The sequence below is a fragment of the Heterocephalus glaber genome, unplaced genomic scaffold (assembly GCF_053883595.1).
Source record: "Heterocephalus glaber isolate CG9 unplaced genomic scaffold, H.glaber_assembly_v1.0 deba00001060, whole genome shotgun sequence".
NCBI lineage: Eukaryota > Metazoa > Chordata > Mammalia > Rodentia > Bathyergidae > Heterocephalus > Heterocephalus glaber.
This window is the reverse complement of record NW_028258185.1, coordinates 1,432,181-1,443,434: the sequence shown is the minus strand read 5'-3', so window position 1 is coordinate 1,443,434 and position 11,254 is coordinate 1,432,181. Positions and strand designations below refer to the sequence as shown.

The 11,254-nt window shown below is 51.4% G+C and overlaps 1 protein-coding gene across 2 annotated transcripts; it reads left to right on the top strand.

The window, feature by feature from the left end:
- Positions 1–806: 806 nt before the first annotated feature.
- On the top strand, positions 807–4,555 carry Pfdn5 (prefoldin subunit 5). Of its 2 annotated transcripts, none has more exons than XM_004872731.3 (6): positions 807–977; positions 1,176–1,278; positions 1,574–1,605; positions 2,669–2,743; positions 2,859–2,964; positions 4,247–4,555. In XM_004872731.3, exons 1-6 carry the CDS (start codon positions 906–908, stop codon positions 4,321–4,323), a joined length of 465 nt encoding a protein of 154 aa, XP_004872788.1. In that variant the 5' UTR covers positions 807–905; the 3' UTR covers positions 4,324–4,555. The 2 variants fall into 2 exon arrangements, with proteins under 2 accessions (XP_004872788.1, XP_021106271.1); XM_021250612.2 differs by lacking the exon at positions 4,247–4,555 and adding an exon at positions 3,507–4,240.
- The last annotated feature ends 6,699 nt before the right edge of the window (positions 4,556–11,254 follow it).

Sequence of the window (11,254 nt, the reverse complement as noted above, 5' to 3'; positions counted from 1 at the left end):
AAAGCCCACCTGGGTCCATCCTCTCAAAGACCCACACTATTTGAGTGTGGAATTTCCACTTTCTGCCTAATAAACCCTTCTGAGCCTCTTACTGATTCACCCTGAAAATTATTTTTCTGCTACGAGTCAGTGAACCTGCAATCCTATTCTACTGGTGGGGCAGGTGTTAGCTTCCTAATCTCAGTTTTGGGAACTTCCTCAGACCTGGCCGCTGACGGCACCACCTAGGTGAAGTAACACATTGGTTTACAATATTGTAGTTGAGCCAGGTGTGGTGGTGCACACCTATCATGCCACCACTCAGGAGGCTGAGGCAGGAAGATGGCTTCAAGTTCGAGGCCAGCCTGCATTACATAGTGAGTTTGAAGGCCAGCCTGAATTACAGAGCAAGACCCTGTCTCAAAAAACTAAACTTATGGACTGGGGATTTAGCTCAGTGGTTCTGGCGCCTGTCTCCCAAGCGCAAGGTCCCAAGTTCAATCCCCGATATCAAAAATATTTTTTAAAATGAATTTTTTTTAAAAAAGTGTAGTTTAGGTCTCAGGATTTAAACTTTTTTTTTTTTTTCTTTTTTTGGAACCGGGGATCAAACTCGGGTCCTTGTGCTTGCGCAGCAGGCGGCGAAACCACTGAGCTAAATCCCCGGCCCTAGAATTTAAACATTTTTAAATTCCTGTTGGGCGGAAGTAATGTTTGCTACAGCGTTATAACCCTAGGTTTAGGATACGGTGTGATTCAGTTACCTACTCCAATCTACATTCCAGCCCGCCCCACCCTCCAAGACCCAGGGTCATAGAGATGTGTGGCGCAGCGCGGCCTCCTGGTCCAGCCATAGAGATGCGCAGAGGACGGCTAGAGCGTTAATCGCCCAGCCGACTTCCTCTTCAGTGGTTCTCCTTCCCAACATGGCGCAGTCAGTTAACATCACCGAGCTGAACCTGCCACAACTAGAAATGCTTAAGAACCAGCTGGACCAGGTGGGTACGGGGATCGGCGGCAACTTTCTTGTCCTTACTCACCTCTTGCTCTCGCGTATCCCCTCGCCCCCTTGCGTCCCAGCTTGGGAGGTTTCCTTTGCCTGGCGAGACCCCTGCGGGTCCCAGACCCTCCCCGGCCCCGCGGTGCCCTTCTCCTCCCCCAGCTCCTACTCTGACCCTCTTTCCCAACCCCTGTAGGAAGTGGAGTTCTTGTCCACGTCCATCGCCCAGCTCAAGGTGGTACAGACCAAGTATGTGGAAGCCAAGGACTGTCTGAACGTGCTGAACAAGAGCAACGAGGGTATGGGGTAGGGGGTGAAGCTGCCTGGGGAGGAGTAGTTGAGCCGGCTTCTCTCGTCCCACTTCCTAACCCGATCTTCCTTAGAGACAGCAATCTCTTACGTACCATGTGCTGCTTCATCAGCCTTTGCATGTTGCCTATGGAGAGTTGAAATATACAAGACCTTCCCCTGCTCCTGTCGCCTGTTTCCGTTCTCGTCACTCTGTGGGCGCTGTGTCCTGGTGGAGCTCTCTTTAATGTCTTCGCGTGGGAGTTGCCAACCTTCTCTAGGTGTTTATGTTAATTGCTTTCACAGGGAAAGAATTACTCGTCCCACTGACGAGTTCTGTATCCTTTCCACAGGAACCGCTACCGCGCTTTCTCCCTCACTCCCCACTCTGTTTACTCTAGAGGTCCCCCCCGCCGTGATTTTGAGAACACTCTTATATACACTTCATTGATCTCTTACCTAACTTTGAACCAACGTCCAGCTAATACCTTATGAGTAACAAAGAGTGTGAAGAGTTGAAGTGTGATATTTCTCATTGCCGTTTGAGAATATTAATCTAGTATGGAGATGAAGCTGGAGCCTTACACTCGTGCTAGTAACTTAGAACACAAGCAATAGAGGAATGGAGGATATGCAAATGGAGAAGTTGTTGGTGTTTATTAATCCTCAATTTCAGCCTAATTGTAGCTCATTCCTAAATTACTGTCACTAAGAAACCGGGATTGTGTCCACTTGTTGAATGTTTTACTTGACAGGAACAAGGTATGGCAACAAAGACCTGGAATTTGTGGTCTTAAGAACTGAGGCTAGCCAGGCATGGTGGCACATGCTTGTAATCCCAGCACTGTGGGAGACTGAGGCAGGAGGATATCAAGTTCAAGTTCTACTTGGACAATTTCACAAGATACTGTCTCAAAAGGGCTGGGGATATAGCTTAGTGCAAAGGCTGTGGGTTCAATCTCCAATACCTCAAGAACAAAACAAAACTGAGAAGCTAAAGAGAAACAGAAATGGCAGTGTAGTGGAAAATGGTTTAATAAACATTAAATCTTTCATGGCTTAGGAGAAGTGAGGCTGGTTTTTCACCTACACTGGTCTAGAGCAGTAGGAAAACATTGTATCTGGCCTTTCAGGATGGGGCTAATAGGAAGAATTACAAGAACTGCTTGAACGTAAGAAATGGGATCATGACAAGAGTGTTCCAGCACATATCATTTTCTGCATAAGGAACCAACTTCTCTGTCTCTCAACACTTGGAGTTACAGTTCTAAGGGCTCTAAATTATTTAGGCCTCATGTCTTGTACCTTTGAGAAAAGGAGGGTCCTAGTAGGGCTGTCATGCTGCCTGATGGAATCATGGCTCATGCTGGGCTAGTTTTTCCCTTAATCCTTGCTTCTCAGATGTATGTCCCTGGGAAGCTACATGATGTAGAACACGTGCTCATCGATGTGGGAACTGGCTACTACGTGGAGAAGGTGAGTGGGAGAAAGCATGTGGGTGTCCCTCTGAGTAGGGAAAGGAAGTTTAGGGATGATCTCCAGAGTAGGACAGAGTTTCCTTTTACCCCTTCATTCGCCTCTGATTATGCAGACAGCTGAAGATGCCAAGGACTTCTTCAGAAGGAAGATAGACTTCCTCACCAAGCAGATGGAGAAAATTCAGCCAGCCCTACAGGAGAAGCATGCCATGAAACAAGGTAAGCTCTGCCTGGGGCACCATTTGATCCTTTCTGCCTCTACAGTAAAGAACGTGGATTGTCTAAACCTTGGGGTTGTCCCCTTTGCTGGATTAATGCGTTAATGCGTTCCCACTGGCTTGAACCACCAGCAGTGAGTGCATGTGACTGTCCTACTTCTACGAGCAGTGGTACCAGCTCCCTGATGGGACAGTCATGCATGTATCACTTGTGGTTCAAGCCACCTGTATCTTATTCGTTAGATTCTGTGTTACATGCCCATGATTTGTAGATTCCTGGGTTGTGTTTCAGAAATTTTAGAGGAAGGAAGTCCTATCTGCTTTTGTGAAGCTCCTATATCTTTTAACAAGGATAAGATGGGGGATGAGATATACATAAACACAGGAAGGAAACAATCCTAAGTAAACACTAGTAGTTACAACCCTGGTTACAAGTTGGAATACTTCAGGAAGTTCAAAAAGAAAGACTGGATCCATTCCAGACTAAATCAATTTGGAAGTGGAGATCGGTGCAGTTATCCCTATGGTCTGTTTTTTTTAAAGGTCACTAGATGCCAGGCATGGTGGCACACAACTATAATTCCAACTACTTGAGACTGAGACAGGAGGATCACAAGTTCAAGGCCAGTGTTGACAACTTAGAAAGACCCTGTCTGAAAGTATTAATAAAAATTTTTTTAAAATGAGTAAATAAGGATTAGTGGTAATTGCTCAGTGATCAAGCACTTGGCTAGTGTGTGAGGTTCTGAGTTCAGTCCCAGTACCACAAAACAAAACTCAACTGGTGATTATTAGACAAGATGAAGACCACTCTTTTAAAGGCAAGAAAATTGGTGTGTGGGGGGAGGTTAGAACCCAGGTTCTCTGGGCCAGGGATCTAGCTCAGTGGTTCTGCTGCCTGCCTCACAAGCGCAAGGACCCGAGTTCAATCCCTGGTACCAACCCCCCCCCACACCAAAACAAAAAAAAAAACCCAGGTTCTCGTGACTGCTAGGCAGGTGCTGTACCACTGAGCTGAAACCCCAGCTTCCAGAAATCCCCACATTATGATTTTCTGATTTATCTCTGACTGATTTAATATTATACATTTTTATATCCCAGTGGATAACTTTGATTTGATACATTGTAGACTCTAAATTTGTTAGTGTGTGTTCCCCACAGTGGATCACTTTTAAAAATTTTAATCAACAATCAGAGTTGGTTATCCACCTGTTACTTTTCTTTCACTCTAGGTCCTCTTCCCTTGCTCCTGACCAGGTGTAATTCTTTCTTTTTCCCCACAGCTGTCATGGAAATGATGAGCCAGAAGATTCAGCAGCTCACAGCCCTGGGGGCAGCTCAGGCTACTGCCAAGGCCTGAGAGTATGGTGTAGAAATGGGACAGAGAGTGGCACATGCCTTGGGTGTCTGAGGCAGGAGGATCACTGTGAGTTTGAGGCCAGCCTGAACTACATAGCGAGACCCTGTCTCAAAAAAATAAAGGGGGGCAGAGGGACACTATAGGGGCCTGGAACTTTGTGACCGTGGCTTCCTGGTATCCTGAAGGGAAGGGTTTTGTGTTTAATGCTAATAAATGTGCCAGCTGGGCAGAATGTTGGTCTTTTCTTGTATTAAGAAAGGGTTGGGCCGGGGATTTAGCTCAGTGGTTCTGGCGCCTGCCTCCCAAGCGCAAGGACCCGAGTTCGATCCCCGGTACCAAAAAAAAAAAAGAAAAGGATTGGTGGGCTGGGGATTTAGCTCAGTGGTTTCACCGCCTGCTGCGCAAGCGCAAGGACCCGAGTTCGATCCCTGGTACCAAAAAAAAAAATTTATTTTTAACCAGGAGGCCAACTCTTCACTAACATTTTGGACAATCTTGCTTGATGCAGTTTGGAGGATAGTCAGTATAGGACAAGAGTAAAGGAAACCCTCCAGGAAGCACTTTGGTAGTCAAGATGACATGAGTCATCAATGGATGACTCCTCAACTGAGTACATTGCCCCTGCTGTCCAATCAACTTCCAAACACATGAGACTTTTGAGGGGCATTTTAGACTACACTGTACCATTCCACCCTTTATCCCCAAAAGACTCCTATCTGTCTCAGGCACAATGAATTTGTTCCTTCTCGTAGAGTCAACAAAGTCTTCAGAGATCCAGCATTGCTGAACAGTCCCATAGAAGATTCTTACCCAAATATGTACCAATAATTCTTCTGACTAGGGGCAGGGCCACAAACAGCCTGTTTGAAGAGGGGCTGAGGTCTGCACTGGGCAGGGCTGGACAGGAGGAACCAGCCATCAGGTGTGGACAGGCCCAGGACCAGGGCAGGAAGTGGAAATCCTGCACTGCAGGTCAGCACCCTTAGGTGATGCCCACTGCGTTCCCTCCCCACTGTCAGGTCAGGCACCTGTGTGTGGCCCCTTAGGGTAGGATGCCCTTGGAGCCCCCATGGCGGTGCCCTCGCCCTGCCTCAGCAGTGTCCAGGTGATAGGACAGGAAGATGCCCCCCAGCCCTGAGGGACCAGCTCAGACACTGGGGCTCTGCACAGCCTGAAGCGTGCCCTCTGCTGGCAGGGCCACTACCTGATCCTTGCCATGTTCAGGCAGCACAGGACCCTGGGAGGGGAACAGGCTGGGCCAGGCAGTGGGATGAAAGCCATTTATTCCCAACCACATGAAATCAAATTGAACAGGACCCCCGGGACCAGGGCACCATGATCCCATCTCTGTTTCCTCCTCCTGTCCTGACGCAGAAAGCAATTTTATAAAAATAAAACATTTTCTAATTTTTATTTAGAAGTTTTTCTAAAGTTTTTTGTTCATTTGATGGAATATCTTTACATTTTTCTTGTGATTTTTAATTTCTTTAGAAATGTACAAGTTAAAATATTTTGAAAGAACAATGAATTTGTGGAGTTCACCTTGCTCCTATGGGAATAACGGAGATGGGAGGAGAGGAGGGATAGGGAGGCAGGGGCTGAATGGGGAACAGGGGGGACAGAGCCCGGGCCCCACTTCTCCAGGCTTTGCTGGTGAAATGCTTTGAATCAAAATGAGGTCCACGGAGTCCTTTTCCTCAATGCGGGAGCCAAATTGAATGCAGGGGCCAAAGGGATGAAGTCCCAAGCCTGGGCCCTGATGGAGTTCTCACTGTCAGGCAGCTGGGGTTCTGGGGAAGATCCCGCCCCAGCCTCTTCTGGGGGCTCCTCAGTGTGAGCAGGGCTCGCCTCTGGAGGATCTTTGGAGAGAGAGCAGCAGGCACTGAGTGCTGTGCCCCTGCCCACTCCTACCCTGGCCACCCTCCCAGGGCTCCACTCACCAACTCCACTCACCACCCTCCACAGCTGCACTGGCAACGTCCTGGGTGTCCATGGGCCCTGGAGTGGGCTCCTCACCATGGCTCTGTGCAGCGGCACCAAACTCTCCCTGAATCAACCTGTGATCATCCTCCAGCCCTAGCTCCACGTCCTGCAGCACAAGCAGCTTTACCCAGAGGGACAAGACTCAGTGTGTGCCCTGATGCAGTCTAGGAGATGTTCAGCCCTACCTGCAGCTCTTCCTGCACTGGGAACAGCTGGCTGCTCCACTGGTGCTCCTCCTGTTCTGCTTTCTCCTCCGTATCCTTGTCCTCCTGCTCTTCATCTTCTTCCTCCTCCTCCTCTTGCTCCTCCTCCTCTTCCTCTTCTTCGTCCTCCTTTTCTTCCTCCTCTTCCTCCTCCTCCACCACCTTCTCATCCTCCTGATGCCCCTCTTTTGCTACTGCCCACTGTTTGGGACACATGGCAGTGAGCTCCACAGTGGAGAGGAGGACAGCACTCAGGCATCCTTTGTTGGGACCCCGACCCAACACCTTACAGCCTCTGCTACCTGGCCCTGGCCTGGCTCACCGATGTCGCCTGTGTCCCCACAGAGCTCCAGCCACTGATGCTCCAGTTCCTCTACCCCCTCCTTGTTCGCTGCCTCCTCCTGCAAGACCTCCAGCACAAGGAGCCAGAGCACCAGGGTCAGGCCTCTGTGCCCACCTGCCCTGCCCACCCTTCCTGGCCTGGCAGGACAGACTCACTGGCAGCTTCCCCATGGACACAGGGTCACGCCTCCTCCTGGGGGTGCGAGCTTCATCCTCAGGTTTGTCCTGGGTTAGGGCTGCCACGTGGGTCTGGTAGCACCGTTGCCCTTTCTGCTGCCTCAGGTCCCTGGGCAGCGGAGCCTGCTGTTCCTGGACAGGGGTAGGACCATCATTAAAAATGTCATCTGGGCTGGGGATTTAGCTCAGTGGTTTCGCTGCCTGCTGCGCAAGCGCAAGGACCCGACTTCGATCCCTGGTACTAAAAAATAAAGCCATCTGAAGAAGTGGGTGTGCTTTGCGGGGGTACTGCTCCTGACAAAATGGGGAAAGCAGAAAGGAGCTCCCCACTGTCCCTGCCACCGGAGGTTCCCAGGGGATAACGTCTGACCACAGCCTGCCAGGGAAGCTGTGAGGTCCATGGAAATAACAGGGTGGGGAAAGCAAGGCACTGGGGTGTCCAAAGGGACCACAGAAGGAGACAGGGAAGGACACATGGAGAAGGGACAAAGTGGAGACCTGCTCACCATGGCCTCTGTGTGGCCCGAGTCTTCAGGGGTGGTGTTGTCAGATAGAGGAGTCTCCACACTCCTTTCCTCCACATCGCCTTCATTTCAAATTGGGAGCAGCCAGGAGGGTCCCCAGTGAGCCACACAAGGGAGGCAGAGCAGCCCAAGGCCCCCTCTTCACCCACCTTGCCAGGTCCCCCTGGAACACCGCCCTCTGGGAGAGAATGAGCAGCACTCTAGAGGTCTCTCTCCACTCAGCTCTCTGTTTCACAGCTCTGCTCAGCCCACCCTGCCCTGGGCATCTCCACTCAACTTCCCCGGCCAGGGCCAGGACTCTCTGTGGGGCTGACTGCTGATCTTGCAGCCTGGAGGCTTCCAGGCCCTCCTGTGGGCAGCACGGAAAGTGAGAAGTCAGAGACAGCCAGGGCCTCCTATGTAGAGCCCCGCCTCAGCAGCTTCATCACCTGAGTCTCCCACAGTTCCTGGCAGAGCCTGGCCAGGGCCACATTTTCTTTCTGTTCAGTAGATTCCAGCTGCTTCACCAGCTGCCCGTGCAGCAGAACCCGCCTACACAAGGCCTCCTCAGTGACCAGCTGCTGCCAGGCCTCAGCATGCTGCCACTCCTGGGACAGCAGCTGGTTCCCCTCCTGCTGCAGCTGCTGGGCCTCCTGGCTCTTCAGCCCCATCTGCAGAAGACCCAGAGTTGAGAGAGGGTGAGCTGCTGCTCCAGAGCCTGAGCTCACGAATGTGGTGGGGGCACTCAGAGCCCTGGCCTTCTGCACCCAGCCTCAAGCCTCAGAACCTCCTTTCCCAGCCCTGGGACTTCAGACCACAGCTGTGCAGAATCAGAGGAAGCCAGCCCACAGCCACTAAGCACTGGCCCAGCCTCACACACACTGTCTCATTTAATCCACCAGGTCAAGAGGAAAAGGCTGACATCCTCTTCAGGTGGTGGACACCCAGGCGTGGTGATGGAGGCACTGAAACTGTGACCAGGGCAGCTGAGATCAGAATGCAGCTCAGACTCAATCAGCCTCCTCTCCCACCCTGTCTCTTCCTAGGATCAGGGTTCTCAGGCCTCTAAGCAGGGACAGTGACATCAGGACTTGGGAGGAGCCCAGGGCCACCCACATCTACCCATCAGAGGCACAGAGCAGGAAGCAGTCACAGAACTGCTCAGCAAGAAGGGCAGGGCTCTGGAGTAACCTGTCCCCCACTGTGGGAGTTCGGTCCTGGCCCAGCACCTCCCCTCCCCATGGCAGCACCTCTGTCCCAGCCCAGTCTCATGGGCAGGCAGGAGTTACCAATGCCGTGAGCTCTAACATATTCTCCTGCAGCTGGCCCAGCTTCCTGGCCAGCTCCTTCCTCTCCAGCTGCTCTGACTGCAGCGCACTGGCCATTTTCATGTTCTCTTCACTCTACAGAGAAGGGGAATCAGTGCCACCAATACAGCCAGACCCAAGACCCACCCTCGGTGTCCTTGGGGCAGGCACAATGGAGAATCATCCCCTGCCCCCAGCAGATGCTCCAGCAGGGTTGTGACTCACAGGACACCCTCACAAGTGAGGGCTGCAGTGCCCCCATTTAACTGAGGGGGGAAGGACACAGGGGGCTCAGTGTGCTGCTCTGCCCTAAAGGACCTGGCAGGGAGGAGACCAGCAAGGAGTGGCCATGCACCAGCCTCAGGACACTGTCCTGCATCTGGGCCAGCTGCTGCTCCTGTTCCACCGTTCTCACAGACAGGCTGTAGTTTTCTTTCTTCTGTGAATTTAGCTCTTCCAACACAAACTCCAGCTGGTTTTTGAGCTGCTGGAGCTCACACTGCAGCCGCCTTTCCTCCTCAGAGGGCCTGGCTGGGTACTGCAGGGCTGGGGACACAGCTGAGAAGGGAAGTAGTAGTAAAGGTTTGGGCCTCTCAGTGCTCAGCCCCTAGTTCAGGCTCCTTGCCCCACCTTGGCTTCCTGATGAATGATTTCTCCTACCTAGATGATGGCCAGTCTTAAAGCCACTTTTCCCTGAGGTTCTCACGTGGGGGTTGGCAATGGGCCCAACACCCATCTCTCAGATGCGGACATGGAGGCTCAGACAGATGAGAGGATTGCCAGCTCCTGTCACAGACCCCTTTCTCTTTGCCCCCATCCCTTGAATGTACGTCACTCCTTAGGAAAGTGTAGGCCACAGCCACAGCCCAGGGACCAGGCCCAACTCCCAGGTCAGCCTTGTGCTCACTCACCCATGTCTGCCTTCAGATCCATCAGGCTCCTCTCTAGGTCCTGCACCTTCCTGTCCTGCTCCTGCTTCTCCCTTTTCAACTTCGTCAGCTGCCCAAGGCACAGGGGACAATGGACAGGGAGGGACAGGCGACCTCAGGCACATCTATCACCCAAGTGTTCTTCCCTCTCCCCATCTCTGGCCCCAATCTGCGGTACCTCCTTCAGGACCCCTGGATGTCATTGGAGGAGGACTCCCTAGGGCTGGAGACACAGGGTCAGGGTAAAGTTAGGTGGATCGCGAAGAGGTTCAGGGCCAGTGGCCAGCCCTGACCCCTCAGCCTAGGGACGGCTGCCCCAGTAGGAGACACTCACTTGTTCTGAGGCAGGACCTTGGGGCCACTGGTGGCATCCTGGCTCTGTTCAGAGAGAAACACAGGAGGTGATGATTCCACTTCCAGTAAGACTCCCCCCCCGCCCCCCACCAGGGTGGCCTGAGCCAAGCTCCCTGCCACACCCTGCCACCTCTCAGACCTCACACCCTGGACTCTGTCAGAGAGCCTGGGCATAAGTGGCTCTTCTCACTGGCCTGGCTCCCCTTGAGGCTGAGCAAAATCAAACACCAGTTAGCATTTACTGAGTGCTCGCTCTGCACCAGGCCCAAGGGGATTCACATAAAAATGTGTCATTTAAACATCACAATTGTACATAAAATCCTCCCCATATATTTAATTGCATTGCTGTTGGTCAGACCCAGTACTTGTCAGAAGCTTGTCACACACCCGACCACTGAGCTATCACAGACCTGGCCCTCGAATGCAGATTTCTTAACCTGCAGCTGACACTGTGCTCATGTGAACCCTGACTCTCTACTGCCATTAGAGCCACAGCCCCAGCAGCCTGGCCAGCTCTGAGTCACCTCATCAGGTGGGTGACATTTGCCACCAGTGGATATCCCGGGTTTTATCCTTTTCTTCCTCTCAACCAGAAAAGGACCAAAAAGATTGTTTCTTTCTTGAAACTCTTTCAACTGCATAAAGGAAAAGCAATAATACTGAGGAAAATGATGAGCCCCTGTGTTCACATCCTCCTGCATAGTTTCTACAGCACGCTCTTACACATACCACCTGCTGCAATGCAGCAACGACTGACACAGTGCTGTGATGATCAATTAATGCCTGAGCAAGGGAGCAGTTGCATGGCTACATGAAAGAAAGAAAGAAAGAAAGAAAGAAAGAAAGAAAGAAAGAAAAGAAAAGAAAGAAAAGAAAGAAAGAAAAAGAGAGATGGCCCTGTGGTACCTGCCTATCATCCCAAATACTGGTGACACTGGGGCAGCAGGACCACAAGACTGAGGCAAGCCTGAGGTAAAAAAGCATTAAAAACCATCTGAAAATAGAAATAGTAAATAATAAAAAGTATTGGGCATGTAGTTCTGTGCCTCCTGGAATCAATCCCTAAGGCTAACAGAAGAAAAAAACAAGAGGGCTGAGGTACAGCTCAGTAATAGAGAGCTTGGCCCACTTGT